This window comes from Anser anser (assembly GCF_964211835.1).
Source record: "Anser anser genome assembly, chromosome: 2".
In the NCBI taxonomy this organism is placed as follows: domain Eukaryota; kingdom Metazoa; phylum Chordata; class Aves; order Anseriformes; family Anatidae; genus Anser; species Anser anser.
In genome coordinates, this window is record NC_139721.1 from 39,554,285 (window position 1) to 39,576,784 (window position 22,500).

The 22,500-nt window shown below is 38.4% G+C and overlaps 1 protein-coding gene across 7 annotated transcripts in view; it reads left to right on the forward strand.

The window, feature by feature from the left end:
* The window catches only part of TOX (thymocyte selection associated high mobility group box), a 223,756-nt gene that overhangs the window by 97,778 nt on the left and 103,478 nt on the right, over positions 1-22,500 (forward strand). For all 7 annotated transcript variants that reach the window (XM_083827138.1, XM_083827143.1, XM_083827139.1 and 4 more), the window contains one exon: positions 16,719-16,784. In XM_083827138.1, the coding sequence (XP_083683264.1) occupies positions 16,719-16,784 (66 nt within the window). The remainder of the gene's footprint in view (positions 1-16,718; positions 16,785-22,500) is intronic.

A 22,500-nucleotide genomic window follows, 5' to 3' on the forward strand; every position in this document is an offset into this window, starting at 1 on the left:
CACTTCATGGTGCATCCTTCGTGGTTCGGATTCATCTCACAGCTTTTCAGCATCTTGAGTCTGATATGTTTGTCTTAGAGTCCCTTTATAGGCATCAGGAAGAAATGACTGCATCCTCTAAGCAGTTCAGCTGACCTGTTGTGGAAATTTACTGCCACAGTCAGAAGCTCAGTTTTGATACCTGTCTTCCCCCCACTTCAATCTTTCGTTTCATTACCTGGGCAACATGCAGGTGCTGTGCTTGCATCAGCTGTCATCTGCCTAGTTTGGGGAGCGAAAGCATGAATTCTGTAAGAGCTTCAGAGAGGCATAGGAGGACTTTTTGGGACTGAGAAGCAGTTTCCCCCCTAAGTAGCAGGGGAGCAGTACACCTCACATGCCACTTTTCTTTGGACAAGATATAAAAATGCATTTTGAAAAGCATTCAGATATGAACTGGAAGGACTGTTCACTAAAACTAGGCTAATGTGATCATGAGCAGTCTTAAAATCCCCTGTCTTGTATGACTGAGGCACAACAACCATGCAGTGAAGTCACTGCAAACCTTCTTAGTTCATCCAAATTACTTGTCCATCTGGCAAAGATATTTATAAATTGTGGAATTTTATACTTCGTTAAAAGGTATTCCTGAGCAGTGTCCCTTCTTCACTACAGAAGTGGCTTTGTTTCACTGGTAATTTACATTTCTGTTAATGAAGTGTGTAACGCCTGAAGTCTTTTTTCATGGATATGCTTCTAAATGGCTGCTGCAGTCGAAGGGCAGTGAACACAGGGTAAGGGCAGAATCTAGTCAATATTTGGAAAGCACTTTGGAGTACTTGGGCATGAAAGACATCATATTAGGTAAATATGATTTTTATTCTGAGTTAAATCCTGAAAACTGTACTTCAAATGTTTGTAATTTCTGAGCTGAGGCAGGTATGTGTGTATGAAAAGATTTTATTTGGCTAAGTTTGCTTGCTTACTTGTTGATCCTAAATGAAATGAAGATGTTTTTGTTTTGCTTGGCTGAGGAAAAATTAGCAACAGCCCTTCGTACCTGTAGTCTCCTTGTTTTCTGATGGAAAAGTGCAAACCAGCACAGAAAAGGAAAACAAATTTGAGTTTGTTGATAGTTAGTAAAGAAGGAACAAATGGCTCATATTCTGACATTCGCTAACATACAGATGCCTTTTAAAAACATGTTGTTGTTGCATAAGACAGATGTAAACCTGACAGCTTTCACTCTTTCCTGGGAACTGGTGCATCTCAGTAGTGAGACCACATTACATTCATGCCCAGCAGTGATACTACACACTGGGGATGGCTGTTTATTTGTGCAAAACTTGCATATTAAATAGTTGATGTCGATGCTGTAGTAGATGACTACTGGAAAAGTGGAATGTATTATTTTCTCCCCTCAGACCACTGATTAAAAAGCAAAGGCATATATTTATGTTCAGCTAAAAAAAAAAAAAAAAAAAATTAAAAAAAGAAAGCCAACTCAATCAGAGTAGAGCAGAGCTGCTGAATCCTTCCTCTCCCCTTGTACCACATTGCAGCTCTCAGCTCGGGCTGGTGAGTTGGTGAGTTGAAGACGATTACCAAGTCCACAAACATACTGAAAAGCACAGTGCCTCTCTTTTCCAGTCTTCCTCTACTATCTTTACATATCTCTCCTTTTTACACTGTCTGCAGCAAGTATATCATTTATCGGTTAATAAGTTGTCTGACAAGATAGCTACTTTGTACCTAATTGTTCAGTTTATTTATGTATTATTGATGAGCCCAGACTTGAACTCTGCTTTCCTTAGAGGCCACTTGATAAATCTGTTGGCTAATCCTATCTTAGACACTGAGTTACCTGCTGTAGCATAATACATGGCATTGCTTTTACTTTGTATTCTTAAAAAAGAGGTGGCTATACATTTCCAATGAGCTGTGTTGAACAGTAAGAAATAAAATCAGATACATAATTCACATTACTTTCTGTGTTAACAAAAGATCTCCAGTGATGCACTGTAATGCATGAAATACTTGCACAGCTTTTAAATCAATGTTCTGACTATTCCAGCTTGTAAGGGCTCACATAGCTAAAAGAACTTCTGAACTGCAAAATCTTGATTATGACTTAAACTGTTAGACATGTCAAAACACTTACAAAACTGTGTATTACTAATATGATCTGAAAATATTGGAAAATTAATCACATTGTGCTCTACTCTCCAAGGCAATAGTTACTATTGCAAATGAATGAATAAAACACCAAATTAATTTTCTATCAAAACATGAATCTAATGACGGCACATTTTTGTGCTCTGTTATTATTTCTGAACATTTGACTTATAGGCTCTGACATAAGGGAATGTTGAGAGCATGAAAAGAACCGTAGAGTGCAGGAAGAAACAGTATGAAACAGTGATATTCTACGACTAGTGACTTATGAATTCAACTATTAAGACTCTGGAGCCTCTGCAAAACTCTGGAGCCTCTTAATACTTGTCTTAGATGAATATCACAAAACAGATTGTTGCTGACACCAAAAGGGACTGTGTGCTGAATGCATGAGCCTATTTAATGAATTCCCTAAAAATGAGAAAAAGGCAAGCTGCACCTCAGGTAGAGCTTAATTTGCCAGGCTTCATTCATGGATGTTTCTCTTGATGTTTGTCTTGAAATCAATTGAATTACACCAAGTTTTGGTATGATTTTTTTGGTTTGATTTTTGGGTGGTCCTGTGTGGAGCCAGGAGTTGGACTTCGTGTTCCTTGTGGGTTTCTTCCAGCCTAAGATAGTTTATTACTCTAAGATTCTATGATACCAGCAGAGACCCCAATGACTACCCTGGTACAGGCCCCATTTATTAAAAGATGTTCTGTTCTGAGTGATGTTCTTATCATTCCGTCAGCAGATACAAGGTCATTTCAACTGGTGCTTTGTGTGCTTTTTAATATGGGAAGAAAGGAGGCAAATATGTTTTTGGTAATGTTTATGTAGCTGTTGTGTTTCTGCTGGAGTCTTATATCTGCAAATCAGGGCATGATTTGTCCATTTGATTTCTCTGTTCCCTCTTTACTTTTTTGATATAATAAATACAAAATTAAGTTATTTTAAATTTGGAAAGTTTACCTTGGAAATTAGCTTGACCATGTGAAGAAAATTTCTGAGTACATACAGTAGAGTCATAATCTCAAGCACAACCATTTTCAGTGGGTTTCTTCCAATGATATTGTTTGTGTGCATTTCAGTCTTCCAAATACAAAGAACATTTTAAAACAAAATTATTCAAGCCATTTATTTCAAGTGTAATGTGCACTCATTTAATGGTTTTTAGGCATAGAAGATTATGATAATTTTCATCACAGATTTTATCAAATCAGGAGGACGGTGTATTAAAAATTCAATAGCTTATACAGAGAGGTGAGAATGTAATATGGGGCACTAAAAACATAAGGCAGATTTTCCGTGACATTAATGTTATAGAGTACTTTTGTTGATTAATAAAATGGGTAAAGAGTCTGACTAGGCTATGAGATTGCTGAAGTTAAACAACAATTATTGTACAATTGGGTAAAACAGAAGCAGATATTGTGATGCTGTGGGGAAAATGAAACATCAAAAGCTAATAAAAAGCCATTTTATATCATAAAAGCATAAGAACAGCTCCATCAAGCTTTAATCACATTGTTATATTATGCATTTATTTTAAAACTATGTCAGCTCATTAACAGTGGTTATAACGAAGATTGTTATAATTCTTGTAAGATTAGCAAATACTAAGTTTTGCTTCTATTTCAGTGCACTGAATGCAGAGGCTGTGCGAACTGTAGGATTATCCTTCTAAAAGCATCCCTACTGTGTTCTAAGGATTTTGTTGCTATATCAGTGTTGTGGTCCACTTTGAAAATGCTTACACCCACTTTTCAGGAAGTGGTTTTAAAGCAAATCTCCCCACCCCAAGTGAGGGGAGGGCAGCAGAGCACATGGCCTCCTCGTCCATAACTCTTCTTCTACCTGTAGGAATGCAGAGTAGCCATGTCCCTCTGAGCAATGGCATGTGCTGAATGACTGTGAGTGATGATAGCTCTGCTGCAGCTTGGCCTCCCAGCGAGGAGCCCATGCTGGAGCTCCTTTCACCATCAGCAGTGAAAATGAACCTCTTCCTTCATGTATGTGCATGTCCCTTTCCAGCGTAACGGAGCTCAAACTGTTGTGCTGCAATCAGGGACTTCAAAAATACAAGATAGGACATTTTGAAGTGACATAGTATTATTAATACTAATTTGACAAAGCCATCATTACCATTTTCACCTTTTTAATAAAAAAAAAAATCCTTAAAAAAAAAAAATCTTCTTGGGGCCAAGGTGTTATTTCTGTACAGAACTGGAAAGACCTAACAAATAAATCCCATGAGTGGGAGCACTCAGCTAGATATCAGAGAAATGAATTCAAATCTACATCATTGAGTGTATTTGGAAAGTTCATGGACATAAGAAGCGATACTGTCCCCTATGTGACTATCCTAAGACTATGTGGCTGTGGTGGTGAATTGGTATATGTGGGAATAGCAGAGCAGGACTGAGCCAGGGCTTTCCACAGTGCTGCTGTGTGCTTGACCTGTCATGTCTTTCTGGAAGAGGATTATTTCATTTTTGCATGTAAAAAATGTTTAAAAGTCTCAGTTTCATTGTAAGATTCATCCTGGAAATCTCAAGAAATTTTGGTGATTTGAGAAAGGATGTGGCAATGACTTGGGCCAAAATCCTTGGAGCTTAGGTCTTCACTGTTTGTCAGAGATCATGCTATCTACCCTCCCTGTAATTTTCCATGCTATTTTGTAGGTCAGGTGAAGCTTTCATAGGTTTCATTTATTAAGGGCTGGGAAAAACAGTGAGTTCTAAATAACATGTGTTGGGAGGAAGAGGCTGATACATACCCACGATCTGGATGAGCCCTGTGGTGAAACTGTGCTGAAAGAAATATCTGGGAATAGAGAACACAGATTCAAACATTCATTTTGGATAGCACATGAAGTGGTGAAAATGATATCAGTGAAGTAGAATGCACCTAAGTGGTTACAAATGAGAAAACGTTTGGAAAAAAAAAACGATGTCAGAGAAAGTTAAAGTAACTTAAAATAGTGTTCCTAAAGAAGAGGACAGAGTATGTATGTAAGTGTGTTCAGAAGTGTTACTAGGAGGTAAGAGTCATTAGTCACAGCAGAATGGAAGGATGGAAAAAGGTCTTAAGATAAAATAGTAAAATTGATGAAGAGTTTGAACCAAAAGGGGAAAATGCATGGAAACACCATTGCTGGAACTGCATCCAAGGCAGAACTTGACAATAAGACTTCACGGATTCTGTGTGAAACCTCTTCTGCTATTATTCTGGGGATGGATTTGCCTGTCCAGGGAGCTTCCTTCCAGCACTAACTGGACTGTCGCTTGCTGATACGCATAGCTTCTTGGAAAGGCTGCAGCCATGGTGCTGATAATGCCAGGTTTAAGTAACTTTTGCTATCTGATTTGCTGTGAGGAACGTACAACAGTGATAGATTCAGAGCGTTCTGGTTGCAATAAACAGCAGCCTGCGCTGAGACTAGCACTGTTTCTGCAAGTGGGAAGGAAGAAGAGATGGAATATTTGTTGTCTTTAAGAGATTTTGGTAGCAGGGTGACAGATACAGCTGTAGCTTTTTATTTTAACTCTTTAGCTTCAAAACTAAGAAAAAATGAAATTAATGTGTACACATTTATTGTCTTATGTGTGAAAAGAAAATCTATCCAATGTGTAAATGAAACAACACTGAAGACTAACATAAAGAAGAAAGAAAATAAAACAACTCAGCTATTTAACAAAATAGAAACAAAAGATGAAAATATCATGGAATAATTTAGTCATAAAATGAACTGTACTCTTCAAAGTCAAATTTTATCCTAAAAGATGTAGAGAGAGCACTTAGAATTTTTGAGAACTGGTAAGTGGTTTCATTATATCAAGGACATATCTTCACTGAAGTCAGTACAAGAAAAAGCAAAATGTTCTTCTTTTCCTATTCTGCTTTTGAGTAGTATTTTGAACATTTTTAAATGCCTCTGCTTTTGATTGACCTATTTTGGAACAGAATTCTCCAAACTGCTCTATACTGTTCTGTCAGCATATCTCAGCTTTACCTATAGACCATATAGCAAAGGCGTAAGTCAAGGCTCCAAGCCTTGTCAAAATTCTGAATCTTTGTTGAAACTGTACCTTGCGTTGCTTCAAATGCACTTTTGAACATGCATGGGGTTCCAGGTCCTTCCTTGATGCAGACAGGACTTTAAACGTATAGAATTCCTCGTGAAAGTAATTCTGTTGAAATTAATGGAGCTCCTCGTATACCAGAGTAACTGTGAATAGAAGCAGAACTGTCCACACAGCTGCAACAATAGCTGTTTTGGTGAACTATGATCATTTATCAGCCCTACAACATGTTATAGTTGTCATGAGAAGTCCTTGTTATTTGACAAATGTCTGCGTTTTGCTAAACCCTTGCAATTAATCATTTTTGTTATCACCCTCTCCAGGTCTCAATTAGCACACTGTGCTAAATAATTTGGTTTACCAGAAATTTTAGCTGATTTTTCCTGTTTGTGTTTGGCACATACTTCACCATTTTATGTGTGTTCCTGGACATTTCTGAGATATTGGGACCTATCTCATCACAAATTTGAATAGGTGCTTGATTTTAAGTAGTCTCACAATCTCATTCCCTTTAATGGGATGATTTTAATGCACATTATGCACAAGTTCAAGTGACCTTCTACATTGGTCTAGAGTACTGAAGTTCTTACCTGATGAAGCCTTTCTTTAACTTTTTAAAATTACGCTTATAAGTATGCTATGGTTTTCTTTTCCTTACTCTTTTAAATGTGAAGCATAGCAGTATGTAGGCAAGATTTTCTAGTTACCAGGCAATTGTTACCTTCAGTTTACTTCTAAAGTCCCTCTGCCACAGGGTTTTCAGAGTAATGGTAGAGTTTTGCTTGTGCTTTTGTTGTTATTGTTGTTGTAGCCCATTTTATTTCTAAGTTTCTGCTGTGTAGAAGCAGATGTACTTTCCCACAGGAACTATATATACACTCCATTCGCTCTATAAATAACATAGTGGGTCAAATTCTGTCCATGGGTCCCTGAACACAGCTCCCACTGTAGTCATGCAATGGAATGGTTTTGTCCTATTTGTGCAAAACTCATTCGCTAAGGTCTGTGGAGCCTCTCTTCTGCCATACTGCAGCACAGGGGGCTCTGCATGTGGATGTACAAAACCTGATTTTTTCTTTTGTCATCTGTTTGCTTTCTGTAGATCCTTTTTATTAAGCCTTTCTGTGCTTTATTATATAATTTGTCATTTGAAATGGCAAGACAAAGTTGAATATCAATGAAAAAAATGACTCTAGAAACTCAGAAGTAAGAAGGGCTCTATTATCTTACTGCTGGGGTTTAAACCAGCAGGCAGCTTAGTGCCACGCAGCCGCTCGCTCTCTCTCCGCAAGTGGGATGGGGGAGAGAATCAGAGAGGTAAAAGTGTAAGAGCTTATGGGCTGAGATAAGGACAGTTTATTAGGTAAAGCAAAAGCCACATGCACACAAGCAAAGCCAAACCAGGAATCTGTTTGCTGCTTCCCATTGGCAGGCAGGTGTTCAGCCACTTCCAGGAGCGCAGGGCTCAGCATGCATAATAGTTTCTTGGGAAGACAAATGCCATCACTCCCAACACCCCCTCCTTCCTCATTCTTTACTCCAGCCTTTATTGCCAAGCATGATGCCCTATGGTATGGGACATCCCTCTGGCCAGCCTGGGCCAGCTGCCCTGGCTGTGTCCTCTCCCAGCTCGTGGTGCACCCCCAGCCTCCTCGCTGGCAGGGCAGCACGAGGAGCTGGAAAGGACTTTGCTCTGTGTAGACACTGGTCTGCAACAGGTAAAACATCAGTCTGTTATCAACACTGTTTTTCTCAAAAATCCAAAACACAGCATTGTGTGAACATCTATGAAAAAAATTAACAGCCAAAACTCTGACACTTGCCATTCTACCCGATCCATTTCCCATCCAAATAGCAATGGCAAAATTCCCCCCACCTTCCATGGTGCAGGATCAGACCTTGTCAAGAAATTGGCCAGGTGCATTGGGCTTGGAAAATATTATAAGCCTACCAGGTTAAACAAATTTTCTTAGCTACTGTGGTCAGAAAAAGAAAGGTCTAATCTTAGTTATTCAAACCTTTCCACCTTATCACCTTATTTTCCCAGTGGGTGGCTACATCTATAATTTAGTGTGGATTGAGTAAAATAATAACAAAAGCATTTGCCACTTTGATCTCAGTATGTTTATTTAATGAGTTCTCAATATGCAAGAGATAGTTTAGCATGGGAGTCCAGACTACAGTGCGTTATGTGGTTGGGTTTTATTTTTATTTTACTTTTTTTTTTTAAATTTTATTTAACACCCAAGGTTAAAAGGAGCAAGAACCCAGCTGAGTGAGTTCAGAGTTCGTCTCCGCACACTCACTGTCTTCTATTTAAATGTGCACAAAGGACTAATACAGTACCCACTCTCCCCTGGGCTGTCTTTGATACGTTCTGCTGTGCCCGGACTCTGCCACTCCTCCTATCAGTCTGATCCTACTTCTATTAGCCCGCTGTGCTCAGCACTGTAACCTCATTCAGCTAGTGCTCTGCATGAAGGCTAACAACTTCAAGGCTCTGTCAGGCATTGACACATGCAGGCTCCAAGCGGGAAGCTAAACACCCCCCTTCACCTCCTCTCCCCTTCAACATTAACCTCTATTAAGTGCAGGAAAAACACAAATGCTGTAGTGCCATCATTCAGGTTTTAACTACCAGTGTATATTTAGATATTCAGTCAGTTTGCCACCTCTGAGAACGTACTCCAGAAACCCTCTGGTTCTTTCTTGTTCTCACAACCAGATCAATAAATAGTGAGTTAGCTTGGGGAACACAATGATAGGAGATCTGGGGTAGGTATTTATGGCACAGAGATAAAATTCTGAAAGAAAACTTTGACAGGGCTGCCTTTACTTTTTGAAATGATAGTGTGTCTTTTAAATGGAAAATGAGACAAAAATGGTCTAATTTTAGGAAAATCAAGCAAAGTATTTTCAAATCATCTCCACTTTGAAAGGCAGGCTGTAGAAAAGACACAGTGTGGTGCTAGTCTGCTATCAAGCTTTGATCCAAGCACTGAATCCTACACGTATCAAAGTCCTTTGGGTGCTCAGGGCAGAAAGAGTTTTGTCACTGTTGATGTTTTTCCTAAGTATAGACGTCTGACAGCCTTTCTCTGAGAAGCAGCACCCTCGCTTCCAGCTCTGTCACACTGCCCGTGCCCACCCAACTCACAGCTCACTCCCACTCCCCAGGGAGACATCGAGATGGGGGCAGAATCCTTCCCAGCTCCACCTGGGAGCAGAAAGCACCTGCTCTCATTTTAGCTCTCTGAAGCTTTGTCTAAACAGGGCCTCCAGTCATGTCTTTAATCTCTCATGAAGGGCAGATGCTCCTGGCAGATGACACTTCCCATACAATAAAAAAGTAAGTGATGTGTCTGAGGCAGCAGGGTGCCTGTCCTTTCACAAGAGTAGCAGGAGCACGGGTGACAATATACCTAACCCACACATCACCATACTTGGATTAATTAAACATATCATACCCCACATTATTGGTTTTTACTGTTTGGGCAAAATGTAAGAAAATGAAAATGTAGGATTTATAAATCATTTTCCTAATAGTTTACTCTTGAAAACCTGTTACAGAATTAAAGTGAATAAAAATAACAATCCCGAGACACACCATCTCCTCTCTAATGCTTGGCATTCCTAGCTTTCCATGACCTGGAGCACCCTTAGTGTTCCAGGTGGGACAGGACTTCTCCATGCCATGCCAGTCTGCAGTAATCACCTGCCTTGGGCCATACAGGAACATCCAGCTTTGTGAATTCAATTTCTTTTTGCAATGGTCTTCCATTCAGACATTCTCACCCAATGTCATAGTTCTCCTGTAATCTTCGCTTTTGAAAAACAGTCCTGGAAGGAGGGAAGGAAGACGGCAGAGCAGAGACAATCAAAGTCGATAGTACTAGATTGTTTTTTGACAATTTTCCCGTGATATTCCTTCAGCGAGGTGTCAGGCTCCTTTCCCAGAAAGGGTGCCTGTCTGGAATGCATTACTGCAACCTGTCTTGGGCAAATTTAAACATGCGTTCAGTTCAGAATACAAAATGGAGTTCAGAAGACAAAATGGAGTTTCAATTTCATTCAGGCATGCTGTTCTCCCAAACTGCATCAAGAAAGGGATTTTCCATCATGCAGTATTGTTTACAGAACATAACTGTTTTTACCTTTAATAGTTGCCATAACAAGATCAACTGTTTCTTTAGCATAGCCATTTAATGATTTATGTTGCATCCCATCATTATTTTAGTCTCATTTCAGCAGCTCTGAGTAAAATAAAACATCATTCTGTCACTGAGCAACCTGACACAATGTCCACTCTTGGCATTTGGTTTAAAATGAATGAAATAACTTAGTTTTAAAGCTTTTTCAGGATTAGTGGTTTTTAGATAATGTAAGTTATAAATGATATCTATAAGCTGTAAGCACTAAAATCACTAAATCACTAGAAATGAATAATCTTTTTCTACAATGTTCTTCCAACATTTTTGTGAAATAAAATACAGTGTTGAAGCTCTGTCAGAGCAAGGTAAACTACAGTTAGAGGGTATGGCTGAAGTTTACAATAAAATATAGCTTCCAGTTCCAATCTAAAATGGAAGACATTTGTATTCAGATTGTGATTATTAACACAGCAACATCCTTCGAAGAAATTGAGTAGTCTAGTCCAAGTGGCTTTACACAACAAATGAACCTTTTAAATACAACAGCTTTCACCAATTCTATGATTTCTTCCCTTGCTTCTTCTCCTTTAATCTTTACGTTTCAGGATCTCTCCGTTGAGATGCACTTGTACGCAAAATAATGTCCCACGCTGCTCCCCCCAACCCATCCCCAAGCTTGTTTTGGCTTCAAAAGCCATATGTGCTAGTGTTCATCATGCTTCCCTGCCTACATCACAGATGGACAAGATATAGTACTATCACATTGTGCTACTTTTTAGCATGAACTAGGAGAAGCTCAGGTCAGCATCAGTTCAAGGATCCATGTGCTTGATTTTTTTTTATTTTTTTTTTCTCTTGGCTAATTTAACTATGCCTGCAGAATGTAGGGCACATATATGTACGTATACAAAGAGAAAGCAAATATGCAATTCCCTCAGAAGACAGAAGCTGTGAATGAAAAAGAAGCAAAATAAACACTCACTTCTCCCAACAGCGGTAAAGAAGTTTGTGGTTGCAAGAAGCCAGAGAGAAAAAGACAGGTGAAAATCCACTCTCCTTGTAATCCAGATAGCACAGATAACCCTGGCAATGAAGATACTTATCTGGCATAGAAAAAGGTAGCCTGTGGGGAGAACAGGATGCCTAGTTAGGCTGGAAGCCCATGCTGAACCTGTGCATCCCTGTGGCCATTGTCAGTTCAACTAGGTACATGAAATGAGTGCAGGTATATCTGTGTATTTATAATCACAGTATATGCACATACAGGTAGCAGTAAAGATATATGTTTTGCTTCCAGCTATTGTCTTTGGCTTTCAGCCCCTTCCATTTTTTTTCTGCCCTGTCTTCCTTTTTTGTCTTCCAAATTCCTCCGTATATGTAGGCTATAATGAAGATTCTTTAAGTTGGTATCAACATGAGGAATTTTGTTCTCTATTTTTGTGCAGCCTTGTTGTAGTGTCTTAGTGACATAATCACATATAAACAAAGAATAATGTCAAAGAATCTGTCAGCATAAATGCTGACAGATTTGTCTGCCACATAAGTGGGAAAGTGAAAGCAGGCTTCATGGCCATTGCTACATTCTACAACTAATGCTATGCCACACTAATGGAAAAGTAAAGCCAGCTTTGGATCCTTTGGTAAAATCATGCCTGATAAAACAGCCTTACCACTCTGGACATTTGTTGAACTCTGTCATAATTCTTGCATCAGTAGCAGTCAAGCAGTGTTTATGTATGTTCCTAACTTATATGAGTAAATTGCATTTTACAACAGTGCTTGGTTATTTTGTGCATGTTTTTGCTTGCTGAATGTTGTAACTTGTCTTAAAAAGGCTTATTCTACAGGAGATTCTAACTGGCAATGCCATAGTGTTGCCTGAATGTTTTATTTATAATAATAATTTAAATAAAGAAGACGCAATTCTGAATATAAACGGCTCCAAGATATATATTTTTTTCATATTACAATGCAGTCATATTCTTAGTTTGCTCTCACCCAAACTTCTCATGCAGTTACACTTTAATATGAAAAGAAATGTTGTCAAGAGTAGTTATTATCACACATCAGAATATTGTATTAGCATTCACTTTTAATAGATTAAAATGAAAGGTTTTGAAGTCTGCCCTTAATGATACTGAAGGATCTTGGAGACACATTGGGAAAGCTTTAGATGAAATGTCATATGATATATATACATCATACATAGGTTCAAAAAAGACAGTTCATTTAACTGCCTTCCTTTGTGTTTCATCTGTTGTGTTTGAGTGAATCATCCACAGGTTAAGTGATGCTTGAGCAATTTGCTTAAAATCAAGCACAGTAAGTGGTGGGGAAGTTTAGGAAATACAAGGTTCTTGTAGACCTGGGATGATGAGTAAAATAAGACAATTTTGGAGGCACAGAGTGTAACCTGGAAGAATAAAATGTGGTTGGAGACATCTTTGGGTCATATCTGCTGATCTGTTGACTCACTGTCTATCTGGATAGGCTGCTTGAACTGCTGTTGAATAAGACTATATAGAGCTGAATACCAACCAGGTAGACCTCTCATGAGTTATAAAAAGGTGAAATAATTTAATATTGGAAAGAGTATTCATTTCTGATGTTTAGGGACCTGTTTTGGAAGCTTCTGATACACCTTGGGCAAATAAATTGTAGGACTTTCCAGATGATCATGCTGTTGGCATTTTTTTTCAGCGTTTATTGTTTCAGTGGGGACTAGTCATATTTTTGGGGAGGGGAGAGGGGAGCATGCATACCATGCACTGCATCAGTGTCTCTGAACTTCTCTTCTGTCACTGAAGGCTTGTGTACCTTTTTTTTTTTCCACTGGGGTGGGACGTATGGGTCATCTGTATTCCACACTTCTTTGGAAGAAATGATGAATAAACAATTCAGCATTGAAGTGAACTTTTTTTTTTTCCAGCTTTGGTTTACATAAATCATAATTTCCTTATTTTATAAACATTTTAGTAAACATTGAGAACTTACAGGAGGTGTCTCCTGAACACCTGCTGTAGAAAGCGTATGTGTATATGCTTTGTCATTCGAGTTTACAGTTGGCTTGCAGGCTCATGTTTGATGTCTTAAGGACCACCAAGGAGCCATGCACCACACTGCACTAGTCTGAGGGCAGATAATAATTTATATAGCTGTACATGGAGTATAAGTACTAACACGACAACAGTGTTAGTGTTAGCTAATACATTACAGCCCGCATCCTGCAAATATAAACACTACAAAAAATACATATTCCATCAAATCTTATTGAACTATACAACCTATTACAAAGTTTTACACATACTTCTAAGAAACAGAGGCTAAATATTGCAGTGACTTAACTCCATGTTTGAATATTGAAGAAATTAAGTAATAAACCAAACAGCTGCTGGGTATTTTTATATATTAAAAAATCACTCAGATTTTCCAGACATTATGCATCAATATATTTTTCTGAGAATTTACCTTAACAAATTGATCTGAAATGTTGTAGAAGGTCATTTCTTGTTTAAGGTCAAGCCAAAAGGTCAGGAAGTTTAACTTCAGGTACAGATTTTGTCTTTCACTTTCATTGGTACATGCTTACTTTAAGTCCAAAGACCATAGTAGAACTGAATAACTTCAGAGCTAAATAGAGGGCCACAAGCAAAGAAAGGAAAGGTAGAGATCCAAGATTGACCAAGATTGTACTTGCGCATTTAGTAGCAAGACAGATCAAGTAGGAAACTGATCTAAGAACAACATACAGAATGATGAAAATTTCCAAGATTCATGTAAAAATGACATCAGGTAAATTTTTCTGTGAAAGCAGATTTGGTGATTGTAAGCTTGGGAGCAAGGACAGCTGACCAAACATCCAAAACAAGGAAATCGCTGAAAAATTAGTATACTTTAGTAAGATTCTTTTCTCAAATCACAGGCTCAGGTGTTACAGAAGGCAAAATAAATTGAAACAACCCTGGACTGCATCTAGCCAATATGCAGTGAAGGAAAGAAATTTATTCATGTTCATTGCAGCTAAGCATATGCAACATCGTATTTGAATTATAGCAATGTTTGTTGTGCAGTATAGCTAATACACGACTATAATGAGGGAAATTCAAAATGTGAGACTTCAGAAATCATGGTCTCCAGGGCAGATAGGATTGCCATAACTAGCCAACTTAACGACACTGTCCAAAGGATTTCTAATAAATGTGATGTTGGAATGTATCTTTTCTGGGGGAAAAAAAAAAAAAAGCATCTAAATTTATTTTAAAATCTAAAAGAAATGATGACTTTGTTGTTGATAAAATGATTAATTACCTTCTTTTTACAAGTAGGAATTTGTACCTTATTTCAGATCTGAATTTCTGTAACTTCCATTTCTCAACACTAAATCTCATTATACCACTGTCAGGAAGGCTGACATCTTGCTATAAGATATCTTTCTGGGGTGTAAGTACCAATCTCAGTGATCAAGGCACCTTTCAGCCTTTTGTCTGACAAGCTGAATATGTTGAGCTCCCGTAGACCTTTCACTGGGGCACTTGGTTCCCAAACGCAGGCAGTGAAATGTCTCTTCAGAATTTCATCTTTCCATTTGAGTAGAAGAAACAAAGCATTGACCTTTTTCCATCATTCAAACAATCCAAACACTAAAAAATGTTCTCCTAAATTCCACCCTGAATTTTAATAAAGAATAACATTCTTGAGAAAGCTGAAAGAAATGGTAGGTGTAAACAAGAAACAATGAATTAACTAAAAGATCATCAATCCATATCTTTAAGGCCTATTCCAACTATCTTTGTTCCATCAAACTTTGGAAATACTGTACTTCCTATGGCAGATCTGAGCCCGTGGCATAATCCTTTCCCTCCCATGAAAATAGGGATTCTGACAGATAGGCTGTGACTCTTTATTAAATAACTCTGGCCAGGAAGGGCAGACCAGCAGCTGCTGTGCCAGGAGCTGGCACTTGTTCAGTTTTACTGCTGCTGTTACAAGGCTTGTATCCTCTGGCAGAAGAAGAGGATGAACAGCTGGAAGCCGAAACCTCTTCAGCTGCCTCAGCAAAAACTGGTGGAGCTGTATGCCAAAGCCACACTTTGACTTTGCCACCTTGGTGTAGCTGAATATACTGCACCTTGCAGGTAGCATATCCTGAAAAGCTCAGCATGGATCGAGAAGTGTCCACAGGAATTTCACTGCCACCTTCCGTAGGAGTAAAGCAAGCTCAGTCGGTGTTGGGGATTTTTTAAAAATGCTTCCGCGTCATCAAAATGATGGCTCATTTCCAAAATATGTCACTCTAAGCATTCACAGAAGGGGTCAGGTGAAAGTTATTTCAAACAGACCTCGTAACAGCTGGATATTTGTGGTTGATGGCTGAGGATGGGGATTCCTGCTGTTGTTCATTTCTACTTGAAAGGTTTGAAAAGATTTCCCCTACCTGCTGAACGGGCACTGGCACTATAGTTACCCTGTTGGCACTGCCACTTGAGTGAGCCTGATGGAAGTTCTGTGGGGACATTTTCCAGATTACATAAGAAATCATGAGTTTCATACTTCTTTGTGTTGATAAAGGATAAGGCTTCCATTCTGAGAGTTTTTCTCCATCTAGACCCTCAGTTTTTAATCAAATCCTTTCTATCACATTTCTGTTACTTCTTAACTGTGGTTGAGGGGAGAAAAAGAACCAGAAATTGCTTTGTATACATTTCCAAGAATGGTATTTTTCATTTGTTGAAGGGTATTTTTGCAGTTCTGATTATGAAAGTTTATTTTATTCACACATCAAGCAAACTATCCTTTTAAGCCATACAGTCAGGAGGTATACTATTTCATACATTCAGATGTCTGAAAGCTGTCTGGAAATGTATTTCCTAGTTTCTGATATGGGAACATTTCAATGGGAGGGGGTTTAATTTGTTTTGACATTTCAACTCTTGTTCTGCTCAAAAGCTAAAGTTGGAATCCATTAAGATACATTTTAGTGCAGTTTCTATTCTCATCTTCCTTTTCTCAGTAACTGTGCGATTCACTTAGTACTTCATTACAACCAACAGCAATATGTATACATGGTGCACAAAATGAGCCATTTTGTTTTAAAACAGATTGCAGATGAAAGGAAACCATTCATTTCTTGCTTGCTAGCTGTAATTACTAGAGCGCTAATTACTCCAAATCACTGACATCCAGGGTCAATAAGGATGACAACAGGAACATCAAAGACATGATGCACACACGCAATTACAAGTCTCTAAAACCAGGCTGTAATATTAGTTTATGGCTACTGTTTTTTTTCAGTCAATGCTGAAAAATATTCAAGTTTGCTGAATGTTTACTATTATTTCCTTTGCAGTTTGACGGTGAGAACATGTATATGAGTATGACAGAGCCAAGCCAGGACTATGTGCCAGCCAGCCAGGTGGGTTAATTAATCTTCTCTGCCTTGTTTCAAATTGTAATTAAACAAATTCAAAGAGTTGCATTGCAAATGAGTGCCACTATCAGTAACTGCTGCAATCAGGAATAATCATAATTTATAAACAAAGCATTTAAGCCTTGTTTCCAGTTAATGAGATAGAGCTGACAAAACACCAGAGTTGGCGTTTGTTGAAAGATACTACCTTGTTTCCTCTCCAGAATGCAAGCAGCTGTTTTGCCAGCATGATCTTTCCTAAACAGTTGTTTTACCTTCAGGAAATAAAGTCTTTACAGGTGCAGGTTATTTGTTTATCTGACTGCAGACAAGTTAATCATTATAAGCTACACATGTCACAAATAGCTTTAATTATCACTCGTAGGTCAGTTGTAGTTGAAGAATTGCATTTTTAACGCTAATCGTATGGCTGAGGAACATTGCCAATGTTACACCATTAGCAATGGGGTTAGGGAAATGACTCAGTCTCACGTAGCTTGCAGCCCAAAAGGTTTAATGTGATGCGGATTCTTTGTGGGTATTTTTGATTCCTTTCCCTTTAGGGGAACCATACACACTTAATTCTGATATTAGATGCATATTTCAAAATCCTTTCAGAAACACTTCCACTTGAACCCTAAAATGCTATAGCTTTCTCAGGTGGAAAGATTTAAATTATTTCTTAAAAAGAATAATTAATTCTGTAGTAGTAAAGGATGTTGATAGTGGTGTAGATCAGTTACATTGTGCAATAGAAATTGCCCTGAATAATTGGACTTGTGGTCTAGGTCATGCAATGTCTCAGGCCCAGCAGTGGCTAGTCTGATATACCTCTTTCTGACAGGACCGGTGGGGTTATGTGAAGCTCTCTCATTAGGTGGGAAATAAGTTTGCCTGCACGGTAAATGTGTGTAGATAAGCTGGGTGTAAATTCATAGTTTAGGAATTCCAATTTTAGCTCTGGAAAGTGACATTACGTGCAAATCTAAAAGTCCTTATAAAGTAGGGTTCTTCAGATAGTTGTGACAGGCTACCTAATTGTAGCATGTAGTATGCCAGTACATTTGGGGCCAGGGAAGCTGGAGGCTGTGTGAGATGAACTACACTGTTCAATCAAAAAGACTGTCTTCAAAATGTTCCACCATGTTGCTTCCCAGTCTTCTGTTGAAGTTATTGTTGAAATACCTTTAGAGACCAACTATACTTGCATTTAGGATTTGTGTGTGATTGAACTTATTCAGCTAAGAACCCTCCAAGATCCAGAGGTAGTTTAGAACAGAACTGTTTGATTAAAAAATGAAAAATTATATTATTAATTTTTCTCTAACCATTAATCCAAAAACTGTACTGACAAGTTTTAGTATTACTATTAGATTAAAGCAGCCTAGTATCATCTCATTTATGCCTTAAGGGTTTTGAAGTGCAAGGGCTAATTGAATTTGTTTGAAACAGTAGAAATACAAACTCTGTGAATGATTGCTGTTATAAAGCAGCTGCTACCTTTCAGAGAATCATTATGTCTGTCTTAAATAGTTTTGAATAAAGAATTGCAAATCCACATTATACATCAGAATTATTTTTCTTCTGTTGATATTTTTGTACTGTGTATGCCTGTAGTTTAAATAATTTAAATGGCACATTGAAAAATTAAGAGTATAAGTTTTAATCTTTTATGCAGTTTCTACATGTGCTAACAAGGCCCAGATCCTTAGAGATATTTATGCATCTAACACTCACTTATTTCAATGGAAGTAAGGTGCTTAAACTACCTTTAAAGATCCAGGGCTAGATATTTTAAGTGCAAATTATTTTGTCTTCAAGGAAAAAATCTATCAGTTGTGACATTTCCAAATTCAAAGATGACAGAAAACTCTGATTAGTTACTAAGGGCTGGAACTAATAACGGACTTATATAGTTATAAACTCACTATGGCAAAGCCTAGCTTTTGGGTGTCCAGCTCCCAGGTAGAATTCAAACCACAGATGTAGGTGTCTGAATTCTCTGTCCTTTGCTGGGGGATCCATATGGCAACAGCTTCCATGACAGCCAGGCACAGTATTTGTGTTATTACCAAACATACTCCAGTCAAATAGTGTCCCATGCCCGTTTGAAGGAAGCCATCAGCCTTCAGCTGTTGCACCCTCCTTTCTTTCCCTTACAGTGGTTCTCTCCCAATGCTGCAGTAGTCTTACACTGTTGCAGTGTTCTTGTTTTTGTAAGGGAATATATGTGAAAGCCTGTAATAGTAACTTTTAAAAAATATTTTTTATTTTTTAAAAAAGGGGACAAAAAAAAACACATCATGCTAGGAACAGGAAATGGAGTGGATGTTGGAAATCCTGCTTCTCTTGTCTAGGCAGGATATTTGGACTGTGTAAGAAACCTTCCTGAACCTGTTCCTGATATATATAGCATATCTATAGTATATCTATAGTATATCATAGTATATCTGCTAGTAATTCCCTGAAGGAACTGAGAAATTCTCAGTTGACTGTACTGAGTAAGGTCTTCACTGACTGTAATGTGGTGCACTTTCTATCGCAGATGAAAACATTTAGTGGTCACCCAGATTTGGTGAACTGACTAACATTTCAACAGTCAATCTGCTGTTAAAGCCAGAGTATTTTGCAGGAATAAGGTATTCACTGCTGTGAAAATAAAGCATGCAAGATTGTATAGGTTACAGGAGAGGGAGAAGAAGAAGAAAGTATGTAACTGTACATTCTGATCCCTGTTTTCAGGACTGTTTGTTCATTTTCCACTCACTGTTACTGGATGTTTAAAAAAAAAAAAAGTCCTGTAAGAAGAGATGAAAAAAATTTCTCTTCCAGATGAAATTCTAGTCACTTAATCCATAGAGTTTTCTGCTTCCATTTTCCATCTGTGCTCATGAGCCTTGCAGTCTCATGACTTCAGGGAGAGGACTGCAAGCTCCCTCCTATCCCCAGCAGCTCAGCTATTCTCCTGCAAGGTCAGAGATGAAGGGTTTGAATCCCGTCAGAATGAGGAGTGAATTCAATTCTCCACTTCCCTCAATGGATGCACATCTGTTAACTAAAGTGTGAATCCCAAATGTTAGGAGAGGCATGGCCCTATCAGAAACTTTTATTCGAGCTTGGATCATGTTGACTGGGTCAGGCGTGAGCATCATTTTCTGATTTCAGAGTCTGACCCAGCTTATTTGGGAGGTAGGATGGCAGACTTGGTCATGATATAGAACACCAGAGACTAAGGGGTTTCCATTAAGCTGTCTTCAGGATTATATGACTATAGAAGCTGGATTTTGGGGGTCCTGGTGCATGCTGACATGCTTGCCTCCTTTCTTTGGATCTAATCCTGAGAAGTAAGCTTTGCTTGCTTTGCCTTCTCCTTCTAATTTCCTAGAATCCAGCATTTCAAGAAATACGGGGACTGTAAAATGAAGTGTAGAATAAAATAAAATTTAGACATAAGAACTGTTTCAATTGCTCTGAAAAAGATGAACTTTGCACTTCAGTTCTTTTTGTTTACTGCAAAGTGTACATATCCAGAAAAACATCACCTTCTATTATTTTAAGGATTTTAATCAATTTATCGCCTTTAGGCTAACATAAATATAAGCTCAGCCATTGGACAGGAAAAATATAGTTTTGTTTCTTTTGCTATATAACATCAAACATCTGCATAGCTTGGTAATCCAAGACAAGTCACCTCACAACATCCCTAAACAATTATCATTTCTGTTCAATTTTCAAATCAGTACATGCTTTGGGACTTATAGACTAAGTTGCTAAGTAGCAACATATGGCTCACTACTGTTCCTGTGATGTTGCTGCAAGCAAACAGCATAATTCTGTACTTGAAATGATTTTTACAGAAAGCCAGTGCTGGAACTGAGCCAGAAGTGTAAGTATACTGTAAAAATTAATGATATTCTTTTAGACTGTCCCAAAAGGCTGTTTGGCAATGTTGTCTCAGTGTACATTTTATATATACAAGTAAGTACTGTATTTTCGGTTATGATATATGTAGCATAGGACTCTGCACTGCAGGCATCTCCTAAATGAGTTATGCCAGCCATATTAACAAACATACACAGTAAAACTACATGACATTTTCACTACTAATTGCACTTCAATCTGAAAATATTTATCATTTTAAAATAAAACTATGTCAACTGCTCTGCATTTCAAATTCTCAGAAATATATTGTTTTCTCCCCACACCTATAATTGGAATTTTGAAGATGAATTGTTCTTCATGTAATTTCTCCTCCTGTAATTTGTGGGCTATGTAAAACACAGAATAAAATTATATTGTTTATTTTACATTTCTTCCTAGTCACAATACAGAATGTAATTCAAGACTCTGTTGTACAGAGCCTTGACACTTCTCTAAGCCTTGCTGAGGCCTGATAAATGTTAAGATGTAATCCAAAGGGAACAGAGGAGAACTAGCCAGTGATTTGGGGCAGTAACTGCATTGCCCCTGTGGGAAGATAGGAGTTACCTGAGGCAGAGGGGAGCATACTGCTTGCACAGTGAGGATATTTTCCTCCCTCCCAGAAGTGTGACAGGGAGACCTATGTATGATATGTATACACACCCTTTAACACAGTGGGCACCAAGGGTGTCAAAACTGTTTCGTCCTGTACAGCTCCAGGGTAAAATGGGATAGGATGACATCCAACAGATTTTTCGTGTCACTAGGAAAGTAAAAGGTTCCTCTGTTGTTTGTTGCCAAATGCATTACTGTAGATTTATCCCTAACTTCCTATTTCATGTTTATACCCTAATTTCTTATCAGGTCAGCTATTACTCATGTGAAGTAGGGTTGAGTAAATGCTATATAATAGATGCCCTTTCTTGTTCTGTTGTAGTCCTTTCCAGAAGGTAGGCTAGTATTTCGGAGCACTACATCCTACCTCTACCAGAAGATCTGACTCATCTTGCAAAGCCCTATAGCTGCAGTCAGCAGCGCATGGCAGGAGTTGGCTGCCTTAGAAAGGATTCAGGAAAAATAGCATTCTTAGATGGTGCAAACTCCAGCAGTTCTGCATCTTCCCCATGGGAAAAACAGATGATGACTAGAGCATCCTGAAACGAAGATCTGACCTGGAATTGGACCACACTGAACTACTGTCCAGAAGGAAACCCACAAGGGTGTGTCATAAATGTACTTTTTCAGGGTATGTACATGGAAGTACGTGGAAGTGTGGACATTACAATGGGAATTCCATCATCCTGAGATTCCCATTCTGGAAGCCTCTTGAACCACATGCCTAAATCTTTTCTCCTTAAAATCGTGAAGACTTTTTTTTTTTTTTTTCAAAATATATGATCATGATGGATCTGCATCCTTTATCTGGTATTTCTTTGGGTATAACACACCTCTGTCACTTGCCAGAAGACATTCAAACCCACATTCAAAAGCCCAAATGGTGAAGCTCTAGAGGACAACTCAGGAACAAAGCAAAAATTCTCTCATGGGCTGGGCATTTGTCATTTGAGGGGAGACATAGCTCTGTCAAGTCAGGTGTCCTTGTCCCTGAGCACCATGCCTTCACCAGTAAGTTGCTATCACTGCAGCTATTTGCTTCATGCTGCAAAGCCCAGTGCAAAGTCTCTTTTCACCAATTTGTTTCCATCCAAGTAGACATATATGAGTTTTCATAATCAAAGTGGTCCATTGTAGGAGGGTACATACTACCCTGGAGTCAAGGGCAATTCTGCCCAAAAGCTGG